The 25,328-nt window shown below is 42.3% G+C and overlaps 1 protein-coding gene across 1 annotated transcript in view; it reads left to right on the top strand.

The window, feature by feature from the left end:
- TLN2 (talin 2) overlaps positions 1-25,328 on the top strand; it is a 229,757-nt gene that overhangs the window by 27,459 nt on the left and 176,970 nt on the right. The window contains exons 8-16 of the mRNA XM_006831575.1: positions 774-878; positions 8,711-8,866; positions 10,380-10,481; positions 17,140-17,216; positions 18,699-18,879; positions 19,854-19,967; positions 22,509-22,617; positions 23,861-24,069; positions 24,644-24,742. Coding sequence (XP_006831638.1) covers positions 774-878; positions 8,711-8,866; positions 10,380-10,481; positions 17,140-17,216; positions 18,699-18,879; positions 19,854-19,967; positions 22,509-22,617; positions 23,861-24,069; positions 24,644-24,742 — 1,152 coding nt within the window. The remainder of the gene's footprint in view (positions 1-773; positions 879-8,710; positions 8,867-10,379; positions 10,482-17,139; positions 17,217-18,698; positions 18,880-19,853; positions 19,968-22,508; positions 22,618-23,860; positions 24,070-24,643; positions 24,743-25,328) is intronic.

The raw sequence follows: 25,328 nt of genomic DNA, 5'->3' as shown, positions 1-25,328 counted from the left end.
ATTAAGATGTCCTAGGAAGAAACATCATCTAGCTTCTTTGTCTAGAGATTTGTTTCCAGAAGTTAGAATGCGAGAACTGATGCCTCTGTTAAAAATCCAAGTTTTTCCTAAAATTCAAAAATGTGTCCATTCTATGCAAGCTTTTGAAGTCATCTTCTGTCTCAAAATATAAATTCAAATTGAAATATACATTTCAAATATAATAAAACACATTTTTAACCCAGTATTTTTTTCCCAAGCACTATGATATTGTTATTAAGTGCCATCAAGTCAATTCCAACCGATAGCAACCCTGTATAGGATTTCCTAAGAGCAGCTAGTGAGCTTGAACTACTGACCTTGCAGTACAAACTGACTTTGCAATCCAGTACATTATCCCACACTGCCACACCATTATATATCCTGCTCTTTGGAAAGCTATATGGTGTCTGGAGATTAGAATAATACCGCTTTTGAGAAGAATATTTTTCTAGCTATCACTAACGTGTTGGTTAGGAACATTTTTGGAGCATGAAGTCCTTTGAAAATTTGATTATAATTGTGGATTCTGTTCTTGCCACATTGTATATGAGCATGAATGTTGCATACAGCTGTGAAATTTGTAGGATGTTTGGGCTCATATGCGTGCTCTGACTCTTCATGTCATGGGAGGGATCTCCAACACAAACATCACAGATTCTCCATAACCACTACATGCACTGTGTGTCGTAACTATTCCGTACCAAGGCCACAGACCTGCTGTAATTGGTCTCCGGCCACTGTCACTTTTGCAGGAGCACAAAAACTGTGGGGAGATGAGTGAAATCGAAGCCAAGGTCAAGTACGTCAAACTTGCCCGGTCCCTGCGGACGTACGGTGTGTCCTTTTTTCTGGTGAAGGTGAGTTGGAAGTGTGGAGATAGTGTTTGCCTCTACCTCCTCTTTGTCTTGTACTGTGCTGGCTGTTCCGTTTGGTCCCTGCCTTGGCCCCTGCCATTTGCAGATGTAGTGTCTATGGTTCCAACCCCTCCTGAGAAAGAACTGTGGTCTGGAGTAACCTGGGAGGCTCAGACATCAAGTGTGTAAGCCTCAAGATGGTGAGGGTAGGCGCAGCACACTGCCACGCCATGAAATCACTGACGGAGTTCAGTTTTCCTTGTTAGAGCTTTCTCCTAAGAATCTTCCTGGATGAGTCTCAAGAGGCCACCGGACCATGTGAAGGCTGTTGATTCACAGACCACATTGAACGTATGTGGTAAATGTGTACTTTAGTATGGCTCTTTGGGATTTTTGTGGGCTTCGGATCTGTTTTTATCGGAATGATTTGTGCTCTATTAAAAGGAAGGTTAAGTGTGTCTCTGAAATTCAGCCTGTAGGCAAATAGAGGTAGGCCCCTCAGTGAGTTCCTCCTTAAGTTAACCTTGAGTTGATAAATCCTCTCCATAGCTCTGTTAGCCCTTTACTGTTCCCATCCTCAGAAACTCTATTGTAATTATCCACTCTTTAGGGTTCATTGGCTTTGACTTTGTTACTATGACTCTGAGCCTTATGCCTCTAACCTTTGATCAGGAGCATACTCCACTGTGTGGCATGGTTTTTTGTATTTCGAGTGTAATCATTGTATTGTAGCTTCTTCCAGGGACTGAAGTCAGAAGGCCAGGGATAGAGTGGTTTAATGAATTTTCTTTACCCACAGCTAAAGAGAACAACAAAAGAAAGCTAATGGTGGACTCTAGGACATTTTTTTTATTCCATGTTTCATTAAAGCAAGCTGCTTCATTGGGACGTGGAGGAGGGAGGAAGCTATACTAAAGACAGGCATATACATCAAGTTGATTATTATTAATTACATCAACCAAATCAGCTCCCAGTTTTACAGCAAATAACCATAGTGGCATCCTTGCCAATGAAGAAAGCGTGCATCAGTAAGATTTTTTTTTAACATGTTTTTTTTTTTAATGTTTTATTGTGAATTATGTGATAGTTTACATGGGAGAACATTAGTTTTACAGTCATCCTATCATTTATCGTTACATTGCCATGGTTACAATCCCCTCCATGCATCATCAACAACCAAAGGGTAATACACTACAAGCCTGTCCCCTGGTCACGAAGCCCCTCTCCCTCTCTGGGTCCAGAGTCCCCAGCTGCTCCATCTCTCTATGGCATTGTCTCTGCCTCCATCTCTGGCATCACTGTTTCTCTGGGTAGGGTCCTGCACTATGCTCTTCTCCGTTGATGGTTCCAGGGTCCTCCACTACTGGACTGCAAAGTCAACCACTCCCCTTCCTTTTGTTACAAAATGTCTACCTTTACATTTCCAACCCTCACAATCAGTCCTGATAACAATTATTCACTATTGTACCACATGAGTGCTATCCCCATCTCCTTTCATCAGCCCCATCCAGACAGATTGGATACTACTCAGTGGAGAGTCTACCTTCCTCTGTGCCCTCTGGTTCTAGGCTCCCTCTTGAAAGCTTGTAAGCCAGTCACTTCTTGCCTTTGTAGCCCCACCCCCACCCCCATTTTGGGTAGCCAATGTTCAAATTGCCCATCCCTGTCAACCCTGTGTATGGAAGGGTTGGGAATGATCCTCGCTGTATTGATTTGTTCCCTTTTTTGAGCTACTGCATCCATAGGTGTAGGTCATGTTCATCAAATTGTATCAGATTGCTCTTTTTTTCATCTTTCGTCTTCTAGTTGACTTCTAGTGATACTATTTTTATGTAAGATGATTTAGAAGTCAATTTTTTTCTATTTAGTGGAGGTTTTAAACTATGAATGAAACTTTTTAGTGGCACTGAATGCCTTCTGGGTAATAATGGCTCCATTTCCCAATGTTAATAATAACAATAATGACATTAAGTAAACAATTATAGACCTGGTGTAATTCATTTCAATCTCTCAACTACCCAATGAGGGGAAAGTTAGGGCTATTGTATTCTTTTTATAGATGAGACCATGGAGACCCAGAGATATCAAGTGATTGAGCTGGGGCCATAAACCTAGCAGCTGAAGGAACCAGGACTTGACTTGGGTTCTCTGTGACTGCAAAGCCCATCTTCCCAACCACTACCCCGTGCTGTCTCAGAGAGGGCAACCCTATTTGAGATGCAGACGCCTGCTTTCATCATGCAAGCTCTCCCCAGCCCCCAGCTCATACACAACATGAGCACGTGATGAGATCTGTGGCTTTGCTCAGTTTAGTTGAAAGAGCCTCTTTTCATTCAGTATTCCACAGGGCAACCAGTGATCCGTGAGTTCAATACTTCATACAGACAAAGAGTAACCGACCATTCAGCATACCCAGTAATGTTGGCATCAATTTCCATCTGCTTTCCTGAGTGTCTCTGTAGTCCTTCATGTATGAAGTTCATTTCTTATATTCTCCTTATTTTCTACCAATATAGTTAGACTTCACACAGCGTCAGTTTTTGTGAAATGCTGAAAAAAAATCTGTGCCTCTTGTGCATGTAAATCAGTAAATTTAGAATAATTAACAGAGTCCTGGTGTGGTGCTGCAAGATAACGCGCTGGACCATAAAGTTAGTTTGAGCCACAAGGTCGGCAGTTCAGACCTCTAGCTCCTCGGAAACCCTATACAGGGTTGCTATGGGTCTGAAATGATTCAATGGTACTTAACAACATAACATGTATTTAGACAGGAGGAAAAATTGAAATCTATTGAAGAGAAATATACCAAATATTCAAGTTTTGGTGTTTATTCTTTTTTTGGTCATTTTATAAAGTGTTAATTAGCACATTGTTCACCTTAATTTTTGGCTCCATGTCTCTATTTTTAAATCGTTTTATTATTAAAATTTATTTAAAAATTTCATTTAAAAATTGTTCTTGATAAATATAATTTAATTAACCATACTTTTGTCCTATTTTAAAAATAGTAGAGCTGGGTATTCAATGATAATTCAACAGTATAAATTCCTGAACCTAGTAAATTCGATTTATAGGTCAAATAAGACATCAGATAATTATTTTATTTAAAGCCATAAAGTATTTGATACCATTCAACACCTTATCCTTGTTGTTGTTGTTGTTGTTGTTAAGTGCTGTCAAGTCTATTCTGACCCACAGCGACCCTGTTTATGGTTTCCCAGGAGTAGCTGGTGAGTTTGAACCACCACCCTTGCAGTTCAAACGGCTTTGCAGTCTGGCGTATTAACTCACAGCACCACACCAGGACAAAGTGTCTTAAAGTACTGAATTGGAAATGTATGTTTTCAAAATCAAAGAGTATTTCAGACTAAGCTCAGAATACATGACAGAGTGAATCTCATAAAAAGTGAAATCAAAACAAGTGTGCCTAAATTATTAAATCACAAATTAATAAAAATCAAGTTACAAAGAAAATAAAATTCATAATCCTACCACTACTAAGATTTTAATCATGTAACTCTATACATAGGTTTATTCCTTTTGTAACAGTGTTCATCCTGTAGCTACAATTTTATAATTTTTAAAATTTAACAATATATTTTTTAATTATAATTTTTAAAAATTTAACAACATATCAATAAACAATTCTATGTTATAATTTAAAAAAACAAAAAACAAACAAGTGTGCCTACCAGCACATTACCCCTTAACGTTGTTTTTGAAAGTTGTGAGAAATGCCATTAAGACATAAAAATACAAAGCAGATAACCACCCTAACATTAGGAAATGAAGGGATAAAATAATCATTACTTGTTGCTAGTTGTTTATTTTATAATAAAACATACAGAATCTTTTTTTTTTTTTTGAGATAATTATAGATTTACAAGAAATTACAAATACAATACAGAGGGGTTCCGTATGCCCTTTCCCAAGTTTCCTTGTGGAAACCAGCAGAGTGTGACAGTTAGAAGATTGGCATTAGTGCAGTCCACGGCCCTTGGTCATATTTCACCAGGTTTACATCTGTGTTCATTTGTGTATTTAGTTCTGTGCAGTTTTATCGCCTGTGTACACTGATTCAGCCACCACCGTGTTCAGATACACATCATCACAAGGATCCCTCATGCTACCCTTTTAATAGCCTCTCCCTACCCCACCCCACCATGTCCCAATCCCTGGCAACCTCTCATCTGTTATCTATCTGTATAATTCTGTTGTCTCCAAAATCTTATAGAACTGGAATCATGTTGTATATACTCTTGTGAGTTTCCAGTCTGTCCCATTCCCTTGGGGTCCATCGGAGCTGCTGTATCATTGTGTATGTAGTATCCACGGTATGCAGCATTCCACGTTGCTTGCTGCCCTTTGTTTCCATTGCTCAGTTGAAGGGCAGTTGAGAGACAGATCTTTATTGGAGGCTGCGTTAGTCTGCTGTTTTCTACTGGAGATATAGGATGTGAGTCTGTAGCTGAATACTGGGGAGGAGGAGTGGGGGGGTGGGGGTGGGGGATGAAGTGCCTGGCATAGGGAGGAGAGAGGAGCTGTATTTGTGAGCATTTGCTAAAATGTGGCCTCTGTAACAGGAGTTACGGCAGGGCCCTACACCAGGGAAGACCCCCACCTGGCTAGCTCAGATCTGAGCCATTCCTGACTTTAACTTTCTCCAGCTGTTTTGCAGTTTCTGGGTTGTTGTTGTTATTAGTTGTCACCAAGTCCGTTCCCACTCATAGTGACCCTATGTACAACAGAACGAAACTCCACCCAGTCCTGAGCTGTCCTCACAGTTGCTGCTACATGTGAGTCCATTGCTTCTGCCACTGTACCATCGTGATGGGAGGCTCTCTCTTTTTTGCTGACCATCCACTTTAGCAAGTGTGATATCCTATTCTTGTGACTTGTCCCTCTGATAATCTCTCCAAAGTATGAGAGACGAAGTCTGGCCATCTTGACTTCTAAGGAACATTTTGATTGTACTTCTTCTAACATATTTTCTGGGTTGTTGTTAAGTGCCATCGAGTTGGTGCTAACCCATAGCAACCCTGTATAGGGTTTCCGAGGAGCAGTTGGTGAGCTTGAACCACTGACCTTGCAGTTCAAACGGCTTTGCAGTCTGGTGCATTAACCCACAGTGCCACACCAGGACTCCATTTTCTGGTTAGGAGCTAAAATGATTGTAGCACATCATGAGGCTCGGTTTCGGTATTTTTGAGTTCACTATAGGGTTGCTATGAGTCAGTACCAACTTGATGGCACCTAACAACAGCAACAACATCCCTGTACTAATCCTGGCCCGCTGTAAGCTCTTTGCTTATTCACTGAGGCTTCCTTTCCCATGCTAGAATGATCTGGATCACAGTTAGGAACATAATTCACTGTTCTTTATTTCTTCACCCAGAAGCCCCTCACTGTAATGAGGTGCAGGCTAGAAAGGAAAAAGGCAACAGCAGCAAACCATATTTTATTTCTGATCCCCTTCCTGTGTTCTAACAGCTGGGTTTGCTTTAACACCTAAGTCTTCTGAAAGCCAAATTAGATGAACTGGCTCCTTCTAGCCTGCCCTGACAATCTGATCTTTTGCAGTGATTTTCAGAGACTTGAAAGTCCTCACTCTTCCGTGTTCTTCTCCTCTGACACCCTTACATATTCCTGCCATCATCACCTCCTTCTGGGGAAGCTGGAAGTGTGCTGTGACTCTCACCATCTGAAGACTTGTGAAATGCCCAGGGGTCAATGGGGAGGGCATTTGTGCCTTTCTCAGGAGACAGTAAACTGTGGTGAACCATCTGCTTTTGAAGTTGGAGTTTTGTTTTCTTTGAAATTTTTTATTGTGAATTGAGTTTAGGGTTGCATATAGATCATCAGTTTTACATCTGACAGATCACACACTTTGTTTCATCTCAATGATTCCAACCCCTTCCCTGTAACAGCAGTTATCCCGCTTCCTTCCTGTGGATCTTATTTCCATTTGACTTTCCTTCCCAAGCCCTCTGAACCTTGTCCCCAGGTCATTGTTGCCTTTCTGATCTTGAATGATTGACCTCCTTATATACCTATCTACTACCTCTTGGTTGAAAATTGGGCCACAATGGTGAGTTCCATTCTAGACGTGAAGGGTGGCCAAGGGCCATGGTCTTGGGTTCCTTTGGTGTCTTTCTGATCAATAAGTTCAGTCTTTTTTATAATTTTGAATTTGTTCCACACTGTTTCCCACTCTATCTGGGCCCTTCTATTGTGATTCCTTTCAGAGCAGTTGGTAGAGGTAACTGGGTACCATGTAATTCTGGTCTCAGAGTCATGGAGACAGATGAACACATGTTCACTGATCCAGTGGACTACTTGAGTCTGGACAGTGAGAAGTTGATAGTTGCACCTTACGTGGCCACTCATGACGTTTTAAGATCCCATATGTATGTAGAACATTGTCTTTGAGGACTAGGTTAAGCATATGGACCATGGTGTCCCCTGAGACTATGGTCCTTAGATCCCAGGCCCAGAAACTTATTGCCTGAGATGTTTGATAATGTCTAATAAGTTTTCAACATTTAGTCTCCAGTGTGCTCCAGCACATTCATAGGTGTGTTTGCAGCAAACCCAAGTACAAACACCATCTGTCATACCTTTATGTATTTGTGGGTATATTTCCACTCTCCTTCCCATACCCTTTCAGCCTGTGTTTTGGAAGTATTTTTGAGCTATATAAATTCATGTTCAAATCATAATTTTACCACTCACCCATGTCTACTTTGGGCAAGTTTACCTCTTTGAGACTGGTCTTGTTTGTGAAATGGGGATGATGATGTTGTCACCTTTTGTGAAATTCTCTGAAGATTAATAGGATAATGTTTATAAAGCATCCAGCATGCTGCTGCCCTGTTATACATGCCTGTGTCTATGTGGGTCTGTATACATGTTGCTGCCCTATTATACATGCCTGTGTCTATGTGGATCTGTATACACACACCTGCACATAGGTATAGACTTAGTATGTATGATTGTGTGTATATGTGTATATATATATATATTCCTTTGAGAATAGTTGTTTAAATATTTGCTAGGTTTCAGCAAATATTATGATATGTATTTGCATTTTGAAGTTTATTTCTCCTAACAGCAATAGAAAAACACATATATGTAGTAAGTAAAATTTTGAAAAAAGGAAAAATGTAAGAAAATAATACACATCACAAGGTATTGTGACTGCTACCATTAAAAATGTAATTATATGCATATTAAATGTAATTATATGCATATTAAATTTTTATGTCACATTGGATCATGCTGTACATGGTGTTTTATTAATTTTTAATTCTATATTTTGAATAATTTACTTCCATAAAATTAATTTTCTGTAATATTTTTCATAATTATAGAGTGGTTATTTGGATGTATCGTTTTTTTACTTATGAAATCTCCTTATCAATTTAATATTCAAATTGTTGTTTCTAGATTTCACTATGGTAAACTGGCTGAGCCTTCCCATCCCATAGTCTTTTCACCCATTTATGACTTTTTAAAAGAAAGAAGTTGCTACAATTTGATGTATTAAAGGTGATGTGCACAGTTTTAAGACTTGGGCATCTGGGTCGATATTATCTCTTTAGATATATAGTAACCATTTTCTTCTAAAGAGAATAACAAGAATTAATTTCAATAAAACCAAACTGCTGTTTTAAGTAAGCAGCATTCCCAGAGTGGCATTCTTCCCAGAAGGAACACCTCTCTGATCTAACGTCTTTGTTTGGAAACTGCAGATAAAACTGTCTGATCGCTGAGCGCCTGGCAAAATCAGATATATTCAGAGGAAGAGCAATGACTCTTGGTGTCTCCTGTTTCAGGAAAAGATGAAAGGCAAGAACAAGCTGGTGCCTCGCCTGCTGGGCATCACCAAGGACTCAGTGATGCGTGTGGATGAGAAGACCAAGGAAGTGCTGCAGGAGTGGCCCCTTACCACAGTCAAGCGCTGGGCAGCCTCACCCAAGAGCTTCACACTGGTAGGGACTGATGCAGGGCAACTCGGGGCCAGCATGGCCTTGGGTAGAAGGACAGATCCAGTCCCACTGCATTTCCTCAACCTTGAGGACCAGTATGGAGACGGGAAGATAGAGAAGTTCATTGGCCACAGAGGGGGACTAATGGAAAAGTGAGCAAGACATCACAAGGCCAGGTTGATTTGAATACCTCTTTCTCTCTGGTATGCTGAGTAAGTCAGCCTCAGTCAGTTAACCTGCAGAGAACCCCACACCAGGACGAGTGTTCTCTCTTCCTGACAACATGTTACTTTTCTCCTTTCCTTTCTAAAAGATTCTACCTTCTGTTAATTTTTTTTTTTCCCTCTATCATATTAGAAGCTCTGGTAGCATAGTGGTTCCGAGTCAGGATGCTAATCTCAAGGTCAGCTGGTTCAAAACTGCCAGTGGTTCCACCGGAGAAAGACAAGGCTTTCTGCTCCCGTAAAGATTTACAGCCTCAGAAACCCTGTACAGGGTCATTATGAGTCAGAACCGACTCCACGGCACATCCCCACCACCACGACTCTCTCACTTTAGTTTTGTTTTAATTATGATAAAATATAGAAAATATAAAAGGAATCATTTAATGTACAATTGAGTGGCATTAATTACATTCTTAAGGAGTTCTGGTTGAGCACTCAGTTGCCAGTTGAAAACTCAGCAGTCTGACATCATCAGCAGCTCCGCCAGAGAACGGTCCTGGCAGTCTGTTCTCGGAAAGCAGTTCTCCCTCATGCTCGGCTGCTGAGAGTTGGCATCGACTGGGCAGCACACAGCAGTAACAACAATAACATTCACACTGCTGGGGCTTCAAAAAGCTCATGGAAAAATCCTGGTACCTTTTAATTACATTTTTTCACCAACTTTTTGAAGGTGCCTAGTATTTCCAGAATTTGTTCATTACCACAAACAGAAACTCTGCCATCTATCACTGTGAATTTGTTTATTGCAGATATTTTATATATTGTTGTTAAAGTGCCATTGTCAGTTCTGACTCATAGCGACCCTCTATAGGGTTTCTGAGGAGCGGTTGGTAAGCTTGAACCACTGACCTGGTGGTTCAGATCAACCTTACAGTCGAGCACATTACCCACAACACCACACTAGGATTCCTTACAATACTATTAGATTGTTGTTTAAGTGTCATTGAGTCTGTTCTGACTCATAGTGATCCTGTGTAGGGTTTCCCAGGAGTGACTGGTGAGTTTGAACTGCCAACCTTGTAGTTGAAACTGACCTTGCAGTCCAGTGCTTTATCCTATAGTGCCACACCAGGAACTTATAAAGCAACTAGAGATAGAGAGGGTTTAGTGTGGACCCCAGAGCACTAGGAAGGGAACTTTGTAGGATGTGTTTAGGATGTCATAATGAGGAGCGAGCAGGTAAAGTGTGTGAGCGCCATCTTGGTTTGGAACCAGACCTTCTCACTTTAAAACTACTCATGTGTCTGTAATTCCTCTAATGCTGTCTTTTTTAATTGGTTTTGTTTTCGCAGGATTTTGGGGAGTATCAGGAAAGCTACTATTCAGTACAGACCACTGAAGGAGAGCAAATCTCCCAGCTGATTGCAGGATACATTGACATCATCCTCAAAAAGGTATTTCTAATGAATTCTTTATTAAAGGGCTCAGATGATATAAATCCACTGCCATCAAGTTGATTCTCAGTCTTTGTGACCCTCTTGGAGCCCTGGTGTGGCGCTGTGGGCTAATGCGTCAGACTGCAAAGCTGTTTGACCTGCAAGGTCAGAGGTTCAAGCTCACCAGCCGCTCCTTGGAAACCCTATACAGGGTCACTATGGGTCAGAACCAACTCGCTGGCACTCAGCAACAACAAGGACAGAATAGAACTGCTTCTTAGGGTTTGCAAATTGGGCTGCTAACCTCAAAGTCGACAGTTCAAAACTACCAGCTGTTCCATGGTCAAAAGATGAGGCTTTCTGCTCCCATAAAGATTTGCAGCCTCGGAAACCCTGTGCAGGGTCACTATGAGTCGGAACTGATTCCACAGTACTTAACAACAACAACAACAACAAATCACGATGTTATTTATTGGTCCAGTTATGAGGATTTTTGTTTTCTTTACTTTGAAGTGCAACCCATACTGTAAGCTCTAGTCTTTGATCTTCATCAGTAAATATTTTAAGTTTGAGCATTTTGATCATCGATGCTATAGAAGAATCCTGATCAACAGGGGGGAAATGCAGAATAAAATTCCAAGTGTTCATGGACTGAAGACTTTCTCACAAGGCCTCGAATAGGTTCTTCCTGGTTCAGTCATGGCCAAGAAAATGAAACTAGAACACACTCAACATTTTTTAAATTTCCCTGCTGGAAACTTAACCTCCCTCCAAGAAAACAGGAAACACATTGCATAGTGGCCTGTTGGATGAGAAACTGCAGTGCCTCGCTCAGACATGGCAGCTCACCGCACTGGTTGTGCTGTGTGTCAGTTGTTGTGTCCGGTTCCCACATCAGGTTTCTGACAGCGGTCACTACACCTCTTCCAAGCCTCCCATTCTGGAACTTCAACCCGGAATTTTCCCCATTCTGATTATTATGTTGGTTTGTTGTTGTCAGGTGCCATCGAGTCGGAACCGACTCATAACGACCCTATGCACAGCAGAACAAAACAATGTCCGATTCTGGGCCAACCTCACTACCACTGCCACACTTGAGTCCATCCAACGATGCCACCTGGCCAATCCATCTCATTAGGGGTCTTCCCCTTTTTCTCTGACCCTCCACCTTACCCAGCATGACATCGTTCTCCAGCAACTGTTCCCTCCGGACAAAATGTCAAAAGTATGAGAGACAAAGCTTAGCCATCTTGGCCTCCAAGGAGCACTCTGGCTGCACTTCTTCCAAAACAGATCTATTGGTTCTTTTGGCAGTCAGTGTTGGTAGGGAAAGAAAAAAAACAAACTCTAAGTTACAGTCTGGTTTTGCTTTGTCATCTATGACGGAACCATTGCAAACTGCTAGAAAACCCTGCTCTCTGGAGCCATGGGGCCTGGATGAATTCCTGAAACTGTTGCCTTGAAATAATGTTCAAACCTTAAACCAAAAATATCCCCTGAAGTATTCTTAACACTAAACATTAGTTTACTAGCTTAACTAGTAAAACATGTCTACCTTGTACAGCTCTGGTAGCGTAGTGGTTACGAATCGGGCTGCTAACCTCAAGGTCGGCAGTTCGAAACTACCAGCGGTTCCACAGGAGAAAGATGAGGCATTCTGCTCCCATAAAGATTTACAGCCTCGGAAACCCTGTGCAGGGTCACTATGAGTCGGAACCAACTCCACGGTACTTAACAACAACAACAACAATGGGTTAATGCACTGGACCTCAAGGTCGGCAGTTCAAATTCACCATCCCCTCCTTGGAAACCCTATACAGGGTCGCTATGAGTCGGAACAGACTCAAAGATACTTAACAACAATATACAGAACCAAAATGAGGACAGCAACTTGAGAGATTAAATGGGAACCTTAGTGAGCCGGGAGTTTATGTTAATGGGAGAGGAGCAATTTGGAAAAGGAGAGGAAGAATGCAAAGAATGTAATCATTTTCACTAAATTGTACATACAGAAATGTTTGAATTGGTATATGTTTTCCTGTGTGTATTCCCAATAATAACAAATTAAATATAAAAGCAATGTTTGTTAAAAACTCCCAGAGATTATTACCCTGATGTATTCCATAAGCATTAAAACAAAACTACCTCCTGAGCTTACATTTTAGCCAAATATCAGATCGGCTCATAAAAGAAAGAATATTGTCAGTGAGGACTGTGAATCTCTGGTAGCGTAGTGGTTACGAATTGGGCTGCGAACCTCAAGGTCAGCAGTTTGAAACTATCAGCGGTTCCATGGGAGAAAGATGAGGCTTTCTGCTCCCGTAATGCTTTACACTCTTGGAAAACCTGTACAAGGTCGCTATGAGTCAGAACTGACTCCACAGCACATAACCACCACCACCACTGTGCTCCTATAAAAACCATCAGTGAGACCAAATGGTCAACAGTTCCTCTAAAGCAGAGATGAAAGGGTCATGGGATAAGGGAATCAGATCACCAGAAACAAAACATCCAGAATGGAATGAGTGAAAATATTACCACAATGTGAAAAATATGACCGATATCACTGAACAATTGGTGTTATTGTTGTTGTTAAGTGCCAGCAAGTCACTTCTGACTCAAAACAACCCTGTATAGGGTTTGTTGGTGTTATTAAATGTCATAAAGTCAGTCCCAACCAATAGTGACCCTGTGTAGGGTTTCCACGGAGCAACTGGTGGGTTTGAACTACTGACCTTGTGGTTAGCAGTCCAATGTTTATCCTACAGCACCACACCAGGACTCTGAGGCTGTAGCAGAAAACCTTATCTTTCTCCTATAGTGGCCTAGAATCACTGACTGACGTCATTGTTAAATGGCAACCTAATTTGCTAACTTTAACTGAAAAATAATAAAATACTATTTTGAAACAAATATTGAGTCTGTGCAGTAATAATTACTAAAGAATCATTGTTGTTGTTAGGTGCCATCCAGTTGGAACCGACTCATAGCAACCCTGTGCACAACAGAAGGAAATACTGCCGGGACCCTTACCAACCTCACAATCCTTGCTATGCCTGAGCCCATCACTTCTGCAACTGTGCCGATCCATCTCACTGGGGGGTTTCCTCTTTTTTTCTGACCCTGCACTTTACCAAACATGATATCCTTCTCCAGAGACTGGTCCCTCTTGATAATATGTCCCAAGTATGAGAGACAATGTCTGGCCATCCTGGCTTCCAAGGAGCACTCTGGCTGTACTTCTTCCAACACAGATCTTCCATGGCAGCTCATGGCACTTTCAATATTCCCCTCCGACACCATAACTCAAATGCATCAATTCTTCTATGGCATTCCTTATTTACTGTCCAATTTTCACATGCATATGAGGTTTTTGGAAAAGACCATGGCTTGAGTCAGGTGCACCTTAGTTCTCAAACTGACTTCTTTGCTCTTCAACACTTAAAAGAGGACTAGAGCAGCAGATTTGCCTAATGCAATACATCGTTTGATTTCTTGACTGCTGCTTCCATGATTGTTGATGGTTGATCTGAGCAAAATGAAATCCTTGTCAACTTCAATCTTTTCTCCATTGATAAGACTGTTATTTGCTGATCTAGTGGTGAAGACTTTTGTTTTCTTTACATTCAGGTGCAACCTATACTGAAAGCTGTAGTCTTTGATCTTCATCAATAAGTATTTTAAGTCCTCTTCACTTTCAGCTAGCAAGGTTGTATCAGCTGCATATCGCAGGTTAATGAGTATTCCTCCAATCCGGATGCCATGTTTTTCTTCAGATACTTCAGTTTCTTGGATTATTTGTTCAGCATACAGATTGAATAAGTATGTTGAAAGAACACAACCCTGGTGTACACCTTTCCTAATTTTAAACCATTCAGTGTCTCCTTGTTTTGTTTGGACTACTGCCTCTTAGCCTATGTACAGGTTCCTCATGAGCACAATTAAGTGTTCTGGAATACTCATTCTCTGCATTGCTGTCCATAGTTTGTCATGATCCACACATTCTAAAGCCTTTTTATAGTCACTAAAGCACAGGTGAGTATCTTTCTGGTATTCTCTGCTTTCACTGAAGACCCATCAGCTGTCAGCAACGATAGCCCTCGTCTTTGACCTCTTCACAATCCAGCTTAAACCTCTACAAGTTCTCTGTATGGTTGCAGCCATTTTTGAATGATCTCTAGCAAAATTTTACTTGTATGTGTTAATTGATGATTTCTGCATTCCGCTGGGTTACCTCCCTTTGGAATAGGCACAAATATGAATCTCATCCAATCATTGTGCCAGGTACCTGTCTTTCCAAATTCTCAGTACACATGAGAGTGCCACCAGTGCTGTATCAGTTTGTATTCCATCATTTCCCAGAGTCTTGTTCTTTGGCAGTGTCTTCAGTGCACCTTGGATTTCTTTCATCTGTATCATTGGCTCTTGATCATATGCTAACTCTTGAAATCACTGAATGAACATTGACCATTTCTTTTTGGTACAGTGACTCTGTGTATTTCTTCCATCTTCTTTTGAACCTTTCTGCATTATTCAGTATTTTGCCCATTGTTGTTGTTGTTGTTGTTAAGTGCAGATGAATCAGTTCTGTCTTATAGTGACCCTGAATAGGGATTCCAAGAAACAGCTGGTGAGTTTGAATTGCTGACCCTGTGGTTCAAACCAACCTTGCAGTCCAGTGCATTAACCCGCAGCACCACACCAGGACTCCATTTTGCCCATAGAATCCTTCCGTATTGCAACTTGAGGCTTGAATTTTTTCTTCAGTTCCCTCACCTTGAGAAATGCTGAGTGTGTTAATTTCTTTTGGTTTTCTAACTCCGGATCTTTGCACATTTTGTTATATTTGACATCGCCTTTTTGAGCTGACCTTTGAACTTTTCTGTTCAGCTCTTTTACCTCCTCATTTCTTCCATTTGCTTCAGCATCTCTATGCTGGAAAGTTAAGTTTCAGAGTCTCTTCTGACATTCATTTCGTCTTCTTAATGACCTTTTGCTTTCTTCCTGTGTGATGTTCTTGACGTCATCCCACAACTCTACTGGTCTTCAGTCTTTAGTCTCTAGTACATCAGATCTGTTCTTTAGATGATTTCTAAATTCAGGTGGGATATATTCAAAGTCATATTTTGGCTCATGTGTACTTGTTTTCATTTTCTTCAGTTGCAGCAATTGATGATCTGTTCCATCATCTGCCCCTGGCTTTGTTTTGGCTGATGATATGGAGCTTTTCTACCATCTCTTTCCACAGATGTAATCAGTTTGATTTCTGTGTATTCCATCTGGTGAGGTCCATGTGTATAGTCATCTTTTATGGTGTTTAAAAATGGTATTTGCAATGACTAAGTCAGTTTTCTTGCAAAATTCTATCATGTGGTCTCTATCACCAAGGCCATATTTTCCAACTACTGATCCTTCCTTCCTATGTTTCTAACCTTTGCATTCCATTGGCCAGTAATTAAGCAGTACATCTGACTGCATGATTGATCAACTTCAGATCAAAGAAGTTGGTACAATTCAATTTCATCATCACTGGCTTTAGTGGTTGGTGAGTAAATGTGAATAATAGTGGTTTTAACAGTCTTCCTTGTAGGCAGATGGATATTGTCCTATCATCACAGACAGCATTATACTTAAAGATAGATCTTGATATGTTCTTTTTGATAATGCATGCGACAGCATTCCTGTTCAATTTGTCATTCCCGGCATAGTAAACCATGTGATTGTCAAATTCAAAATGGACTATGCCAGCCCATTTCAACTCCCTAATACCTTGTTGTTGTTGTTGTTAAGTGCCATCAAGTCGGTTCCGACCCATAGCGACCCTGTACAGGGTTTCCGAGGGTGTAAATCTTTACGGGAGTAGAAAGCCTCATCTTTCTCCCACGGAGCGGCTGGTAGTTTCGAACCGCTGACCTTAAGGCTCGCAGCCCGATTCGTAACCACTACGCTACCAGAGCCCTAATACCTAGGATATTGATATTTATGCATTACATTTAATTTTTGACAATTTCCAATATTCCTAGATTCACACATCATACATTTCATGTTCTAATTATTAATGAATGTTTACAGTTGTTTCTCTTCATTTTAAGTTGTGCCTTATCAGCAAATGAAAGTCCCAAGGGCTTTACTCCATTTGTGTCATCACAGTCAACTCTACTTTGAGGAGGCAGCTCTTCCCCAGTCGTATTTTGAGTGCCTTCCAATCTGAGAGCGCTCATCTACCTGCACTACATCTGACCATATTCTGGTGCTCTTCATCATGTTTCAGTATTCAGTATTCTGGTGCTGACAGAGTCCCCCTACTATTCATAAAATTTTCGGTGACTAAATATTCAAAAATAGTCTATCTTTTTTCCTAGTCTATCATCTTTTGTTAAGCTCAGCTGAAACCTATCTACTGTGGGTGACCCTGCTGGTATTTAAAATACCCGTGGCATAGGTTCTAGAATCACAGCAATACACAAGCCACCACAGTACACAGAGAGTGGTGGATAGACATCATAGCTATTAAATAATGGACTTTTAATTACTACCTTTTGTTTACCCATCACTTGTGAAATATTCAGTTAAATGCAGGGGAAACTGCCACATTTTGGCCTGGTGTAGTTGTTTTTGAAAGTCTTTGTGTCAAGACCTGCTGGTTTTCACTCTTGTGTCTTGTTTTTACCTCCAGAAACAAAGTAAAGACAGATTTGGACTAGAGGGAGATGAGGAGTCAACTATGTTAGAAGAATCTGTTTCCCCCAAAAAGTAAGTATAACAGCCACAGAACTTCCTTTGTCTTGCCTACCCGGGTTTCTCCTGCCTGCTCTGGGGCCTGTCTTCCTGAAAGCCATGAATTGGTGGGCACAGAATAGATGAGCTAGATGAATCTTAGTAGTCCATGTGTGGTCCTCAGACCTCCAGCATGCCTGTGGGTGTCTACTGTTTGTTTGTTGTCGTTGTTGTTATGTGCCGTGGAGTTGATTCCGAAACATAGTGACCCTGTACAGGGTTTCCGAGGCTGTAAATCTTTACGGGAGCAGAAAGCCTCATCTTTCTCCCGCAGAATGGCTGGTAGTTTCGAACTGCTGACCTTGCGGTTCACAGCCCGATTCGTAACCACTATGCTACCAAAGCTCCTTGTCTACTGTGTGTAGCTGGAGGATATTGGAGAAACATTGAACAAGGAGTGCTATTAATCCGTCTTTGGAGGCACTGAGCATGTGAGAGTACGGTTCCGCATTTCAGATTTGAAAGCTCATGAACTGGCTTCAAATCTGGTAACTGCCTTTTTTTACTGTGTTGCCTTGAGGAAGTTACTTAATCTCTGTGTTCCCATGATCTCATCTATAAAATGCAGATAATGACTGTCCTCTTTTTGTGATGCTTGTGCCAGGAGTGACCTGTGATGCCTCAACCCCATGGGACAGAACTCCGTCCCCTGCCCCTTAATACAGTTATTTATATACCAGTCCTTCAACCCAAACAGTTCCCTCTACACTCTCCCTATGGGTCTGCCAGCCCTACAGATAGACCACCCTCAGAGTTCTTGCTGACTTTCAGACAGCTACAATTCTTTGCACTAACCATTTACTTTAAGAAATTTTCACAAAGTAACAAGTTGATATAATTTTTGGCTAGACATCCTAGAAATCTTTCCAGGCTTTAGTTGAAATCATCTGGAAGAGGTACCAAAATCTGTCATTTCTTCCAGGCTTCAGACATGAAACATTCTCTATGACCAATGGCCTTGGCCCTGGGAAAATTTAAATTCATTTCCACATTTCCATTTTCCAGTGAAGGATAAGTGTTCTTTATCATCCTCAGTGCCTTAAATGGAAGCTAGCACACAGTAGATATATGTTGAATGTATGCTATTTCAGGTCAGATTTACTAAACCTAAATGGATTTATCCCAAACCTTCATTTACACCTGAAGAACATCCTTGTTATAATAATGTCTTTTATTTATTTTTTCTTTTAAAAATACTTAATTGTGTAATCTTATGAGCCTACTGAATGGGTAAGGTAGAAGTTCTTTTATATTACAATGATATTGTCGCTTATTAAAGGGCATATTTCCAGGTCCTTCTACTCAGCCTTCGGTGCTACTCCGTCATCTATAATTCTCCATCTGTTATGTCTCTGTTTCAGTTGGCCTCCACAACAGAATGTGGCATCTTGGCATCTTAATATGACACTCCATTTTTGGTGACTTCTTCACAGTGACCCTGCCCCTCTGTCCCTGCAGGTCTACCATTTTGCAGCAGCAGTTCAATCGGACTGGGAAGGTGGAGCATGGCTCTGTGGCATTGCCTGCTGTAATGCGCTCAGGCTCCAGTGGGCCCGAGACCTTCAACGTGGGCAGCATGCCCTCGCCACAACAGCAGGTCATGGTGGGGCAGATGCACCGAGGCCACATGCCCCCTCTGGTGAGCCATCTTGAGCACATCTTCTGCTTAACAGTAGCTGTCTCCTGCAAGGAAGGGTAGGGGGCAGGTTGTGCGTCATCCTTCTCACTGATTTCCCATGTGAACCTTGACCTGTCCAGCTGTGCATTTTAAAACCTTATAAAAATACATGGGGGAGGAGTGAGATTCAGTCTGTTGGTCATTGTTTGCTGCTCCACCACCCCTCCGCCCCCATTCAGAGGGTTCATTATTCTTCAAGGTGACTACCAGATGCATGCTTTTGTTGGGATGACTCTGATAACTACGTGTCTAGAATCAGATTTGTCTGAAATGGTTGGAAGGAAATTCACCACCTCCCAACATGACTTGCTGATAATAGATAGACCCTGCTCCCTTACTTTTGCAGTCTCTAACTGATTAGCCCATTTACTCCTCAGAGTATCTTTGAAACAGGCCAGGTCTTCAGTGATCCAATGTTTCACCTGAGCAGATACCAGGTTCCTTTCTGCCCAGTTGTCAGTCCCTCGCCCCAACCTCCAGAATCCCATGCTATTCGGCCAGTAACTTTTTGAAGGCTGGAAAAGCTTCGAATCTTAGAAGTAATTTGAGTCTAAAGACGTTCCAAAGGTGAAATCCCTAAGTATTTGTCAAGAAGAGGTCTCCTGTGTGTGAGATCTTTTGTCCTCAGAACTCAAGGACTGAATGCAGTTATGCATGCCCCTGTCAGAACTCCTACTGAGCATTCCTGTCAGATCATCAAGCTCGCCACACTCTTGTGACTCTAACCCTGTGTTGCAAACCCCCTCATTCAGTATGCTATTCATAGAATAAAATAGCTATTTCTGGCCTCCAAGTTCAAATGGAAAGTGGTGTAGGTGGTTGTTGAAATGCACCCTGAGCCCACCTTAAAGCCAGAGTTCAGTCTGTTATGTTTAGAGGACCATGTCAGTCCTGGACACATGGTGTGACCTGCGTGTGCTCATCTGTCTCCGCAGACCTCGGCACAGCAAGCCCTTATGGGGACCATCAACACGAGCATGCATGCTGTCCAGCAGGCTCAGGACGATCTCAGCAAGCTTGACTCACTGCCACCTCTCGGCCAGGATATGGTAAAGACTGCTCATATGGTTTTCATTCAGCTCTCAGCCCAACAGAACACAGGTTTATGTACTCTGTGTGGATCCAACCTTGTCTCCAACCATGGCAAATGGAAGCCAGTCTTTTTTTTTGAAGATGTTGACTCTTTGTCTCCAGATTCCACCCAAAGGAGGAGTGAATCACAGGGAGTTACTGGCAGTTGGCAGTACTGCGTAAGGGCTCTGGAGTCATATAACCTGGGCCTAAATCCCAGCTCTCTTTCCCTTTGGCTGTGTGAATCTGGACAGTGTGACTTCGCTTGGCCTCCATTGTGTAGAGGGTTGTTGCAAAGACTCAATGATCTAAACACATGTAGAGTTTTTAGTATGATGATTGGCATATAATAAGAGCTCAGTAAATAATATTATTACTCCTATTGGCTTTTAAACTTTAGTGAACAAAAGAATTCCCAGATTGCTGGGTCCCATTCCCATTTGTTTCTCATTCAGTAGGTGTGGCTGCGGCCTGAGAATTGGTGTTTCCATTAAGGTCCCAGGTGATGTTGATTCTGCTTGTCTGAGGACCACACTCTAAAATCTGAATTAATACCCTAGATAAATACCACTGAGACTTTTAGCAGAGCAATTAGTAGAGAGGCAACTTTAGCTGCCCCCGTGGACTTATTCAAATTGGGACCCACATCTACCAGCAGTGTTGATCCCTAAGACCTTGGAAGAGATGCAGTCTCAGGCCTTGCCCCAGGTCTTTTGATTCACAATCTGCCTTTTTGTGTGCACATTAAAGAGTGAAAGCCTTGACTACCTGGCCCTTCTCAGCCTTGCTGTTTTTGCACGTTGGACTCAACTGAGCAGCTTCAGATGCCCAGGGCCATTCTCAGAACAAATAACTGTGTCACTGGACATGGGCCTGCATCTCAGTTTTGTTTTTAACCTCTCCAAGTGATTCTACTGTGCAGTCTGCTCATTCATTGAAAGCCACTGCTGCAGACCTGACTGGCGATATCTTCAGGGGGAATCAACCGTTTGTAGCCCTTCTTGTCCAGCCAGAATGACTGCCAGGATGATGTTCTCCCTCAAGGCTATTGTTGCCATCTGGGTATTTGTGTGCGTACAGGTTACTGTTGTCCTCAGGGCTGTTTGTCCAGTCCTGAGATCATGAACTCTAACACTCAGAGGAGCTCCAGAATGAAATTCCATATGGCCAACTCCATACCCAGCACAGCTGTGAAATGGAGTTTTGTAATAGTTGGATTTAACATTCTGGATAGTTCCACAAATTAGAATGTAGTAACACTTAGAAGGCATCCTGGCGTGGCGCTGTGGGTTAATGCGCTGGACTGCAAAGTTGTTTGAACCACAAGGTGGGAGGTTCAAACTCACCAGCCACTCCTTGGAAACCCTATACCCCATCACTATGGGTAGGATCCGACTTGACAGCACTTAACAGCAACAATAACACAAAGAAACACTCTGCACCTCGATTGAGATTTTAAGGGCTGCTTTGTGAAGCAGATCAGCACCTTACATCACTGTGGTGGCGGTGGTGGTGATTACGTGCCTTGGAGTCGATTCCGACTCATAGCATCCCTGTGTATGTTTTCTGAGGCTGTAAATCTTTTACAGGAGTAGAAAGCCTCATCTTCCTCCTGCGGAAGGTCATCATTATCAATGTAAATGATAATTTATTGGCAAAGTCCTGAACTCCCAGGAAAGAGAGAAATGGCTATTTGTGGGTTGAAATGAGCATCAAGGGTTCAGAGCAGGATATGTATTTAAAGAGCATTTGACTCATTCATACGCTAAAAGAGAGTTAAGGCTCTGGGCCTGGATGTGATTTACCCAAGATCATGTCACTTGGTGGTGGTCAAGCTGCAGCAGAAGGGGGCTTAACACCCCTCCTCACAGTCCCAATACGGAAAGCTTTGTATCAAAAGTGTGACAGCTGGTCACCGAGAGCTGATTTATGTTATAAACATGAAACACTGGGCTTGTATTAATTGAGACCTGTGAGTTGAGACGCCTTCATTCTAGCCCTACACCCTAAAAACCCAGGTGAAAATCCGCAGTAACTGATGATATTAATGTGCAGTTGATGTGATGTTGCTGTTGTTGTGTGCCAACCAGTTGGTTCTGACTCGTGGTGACCCTACATAGGGTTTTTGAGAACGACTGGTGGATTTGAACTGTCAACCTTGTAGTTAACAGTCCAGTGTTTATACTACAACACCACACCAATTTTAGAGCCTGAATTTTTCTCCTCATTCTTTTTCACTTGAGTTTACCTAAACAAAGGCACAGAATTTTCCCTGTATTATCTCAAGAATAGGGGCAAGGGGGAGTAATTATTATAGAAACGGGGAGTACTTCTATGCCAATGAACAGGCAAGAAGAGACCTACTAAAGACATTGCTTAAGATGACATAAGGCCCATGTTAGTTGCTGGCCCGGGGAGAAAAGTGTAGCCCAAACCCAGTTCTCATTTTATGTGGGCCTCTCTGGTTGCTCGAGTTGTCCTGTACAGTGATTGTGTCATGCAATTGTCTGGCTTTGCAGGCATCTAGGGTGTGGGTTCAGAACAAAGTTGACGAATCCAAACATGAAATCCACTCTCAAGTTGATGCCATTACAGCTGGGACAGCTTCAGTTGTTAACCTCACAGCCGGTAAGTCCCTGGGTAAAGATTTATGGTATGATGTGTGTTTGTACCAAAGAGTTCTTACTCTGTGATTGAAACAACAGATTTTCATGTTATGAGTGTATAGTCTATTTTTAGGAACTTGGAGTACATCAGACATTTCCCCCCACTGACCCAAGAGAAATGTAGGGAAATCACGTTCCTTCTTGTCTGCGTTATGCATCACCACTGCAAAGCGCTTACTGAGCTCTCCTCATTGCTCATCAATATGCTGGACCTTCTTCAAAGCGTGCTGAGGCTGCCTTCCCTCTTCTGGGAGCTGAAAGTCTGGCTTTAAGTGAATAGATCTATCATATCTGAATTCTTCCATCGTGTCCAGCATTAGTCTCTCCTGGCTTAGCATGACGCTCAGCTTTGTGCCATCAAATGAAAGCAGGGGGACAATTTTGGCTTCCCCTGCAACATTTCATCCCTGGTCTCCCTGACAGGGACGTACCTGAGACTTCCTTTGGGGTTTTAAGGTGTTTGTCTCAGCTTCCTAGCGCTGCTGTAGCAGACATACAACACGTGACTGGCTTTGAAGAACTGACATTTTTTTATTTTCTCACCGTTCTGGAGGCGGAGACTCCAAATCAGCCTTTTGGCCATGGCCTTTCTTGTCAGTAGCCCTGAGCATTCTGGGTTCTTGATGATCCTCACCTGACCTCTGTCCTTCCCATTATGTGCTTGCATCTCTCTGTGTGCCTCTGCCGCTCTTTATATAGCTCAGGAGTGATCACCCCACACTGATACGTCCCCTCAGCTGAGTGATACATTACATTAGAGTGCATTATGGAAAGTGATTACATTATGTTAATTACACCCATAAGCATAGACATTAGGATTCCAACACAGATTTTAAAGGGATACAATTTAATACTTAAGGATTTTCGTGCCCAATATTTCCATATGTGAGGTCTCAAGATGAGAAGACTTAATTTAGAAGGGTAGCCCCTTGGAGGCCCTATGGATCATAACCATCAGATCCAGTTTGGTTTGGGGTTTCCACGAGCCAGGGGCCCACTCACCATCAGGCATCAGCAGCACCAGTGCCTCCTCCACCATGGAGACAGGCGAGCTGTCATCTCACTGTGCTCGTCAGAGCTTTGTGACTGATGTCTGCAGTTGCGGGGGTGGTGGGGGTGGAGTTTTGAAAATTCCCCCCAGGACCGCTGGCCTGCGTTCACTCAGGCGCTCCTCAGTCACCAGTGATGGGCCTTGTGTACCCCAGGTGACCCTGCAGACACCGACTACACCGCAGTGGGGTGTGCAATCACCACTATTTCTTCCAACCTGACGGAGATGTCCAAGGGGGTGAAGCTGTTGGCAGCCCTCATGGATGATGAAGTGGGTAGTGGGGAGGACTTGCTGAGAGCTGCGAGGACCCTCGCTGGAGCCGTGTCAGACTTGCTGAAAGCTGTACAACCAACTTCTGGAGAGGTGAGTTGTTTGGGCAAGCAGTCACGTGGGTTCTGTTGAGATGAACACATCCTTTGGGTACCGGGAGCCTCCTGTTTCATGAACTGCTCTTCCACGTATGGGGTATGTTGCCACACAGTAGTCTTTGGAAGTTGAACTCTGCGCTGAAGCTGTTGTTCTGTTGTGGGGATTGGTTGAACTCTTATTATGAAGTATCCCCAACCAATGATACTTGATCATATGCAACCCCAGATACTAGCATATTTGCCTAATGCACATTTAGTGGTGATACATGTTTGTACCCTAATTTCCATAAAACACATATTTCTTTCTTATCAATGGAACTGTGCTCATTATTTGAACATTTTTTATCTATTCACGTGTTGCTGGTTTCTGAGACCTTGGGTGTTTTCTTGCACAAATTTCCCAAGAATTTCTCTGTCTCCTGTCTGGTAACCAGCCTGAGACATCTTCATGGGTAGGTGCAGGAGGAACTAATCTTGTGGCAGTCCGCTTTCTGCACTGCCACGCTTCACTCATGAGACCAAGGGGAATTGCATTTTCTTTCCACCCCATGTATGTTCTTTATTCATAGCCTCGACAGACAGTGCTGACGGCTGCTGGCAGTATCGGACAAGCCAGTGGGGATCTTCTGAGACAGATCGGAGAGAATGAGACCGATGAGCGGTTCCAAGTAAGATACATGCAGCTTTCCAACCTCATAAGGGAGTCTGAGTGATGGTACAAAGCATGTCGGGGAGAAGCTACAGGCAGTCTGGGTTATGAGCATCCTATTTATCGACAACTCCTACTTGCCCTTTAATGCAGACCTTCAAACCAGTACTGTCACAGATGATGAAGTAAAATAGGAACAGACCACAAGTTTTACAATTTTGATGATTTGTCTTAGTAACTTGAACCGGGAAAATTATGGGTCAAAACCCTCGAATGGGAGATTCAGTAGAGGCCTAGTGAGTCGTTTCAGGAGGCTGCTGCCTGAGATTGAATTACTAACAGGACTGTGGAGAATGGCACACATTCAAAGTGGCCTTGTTGGCAGCCATCTTGAAATGGGGCACTGCCATCTTTGAATGAGTCATCACCACATTTGCTGTAAATTTGCCCTCATTTTGAAACAATTGAGCCAATGCCTGCTTGCACAAATTCTTCATCATAATCACCTTTACTTTGCTGCACATGCAACTTTAAAATTACTGAAAAGCCTTTTCAGGTTTTTTCTTGCACTAAAACTTGGCGTGGTGCTGTAGGATAAGCACTAG

Source organism: Chrysochloris asiatica, unplaced genomic scaffold (assembly GCF_000296735.1).
Source record: "Chrysochloris asiatica unplaced genomic scaffold, ChrAsi1.0 scaffold00004, whole genome shotgun sequence".
NCBI lineage: Eukaryota > Metazoa > Chordata > Mammalia > Afrosoricida > Chrysochloridae > Chrysochloris > Chrysochloris asiatica.
The sequence above is the reverse complement of the archived record's forward strand: the minus strand, read 5'-3'. Positions and strand labels throughout refer to the sequence as shown.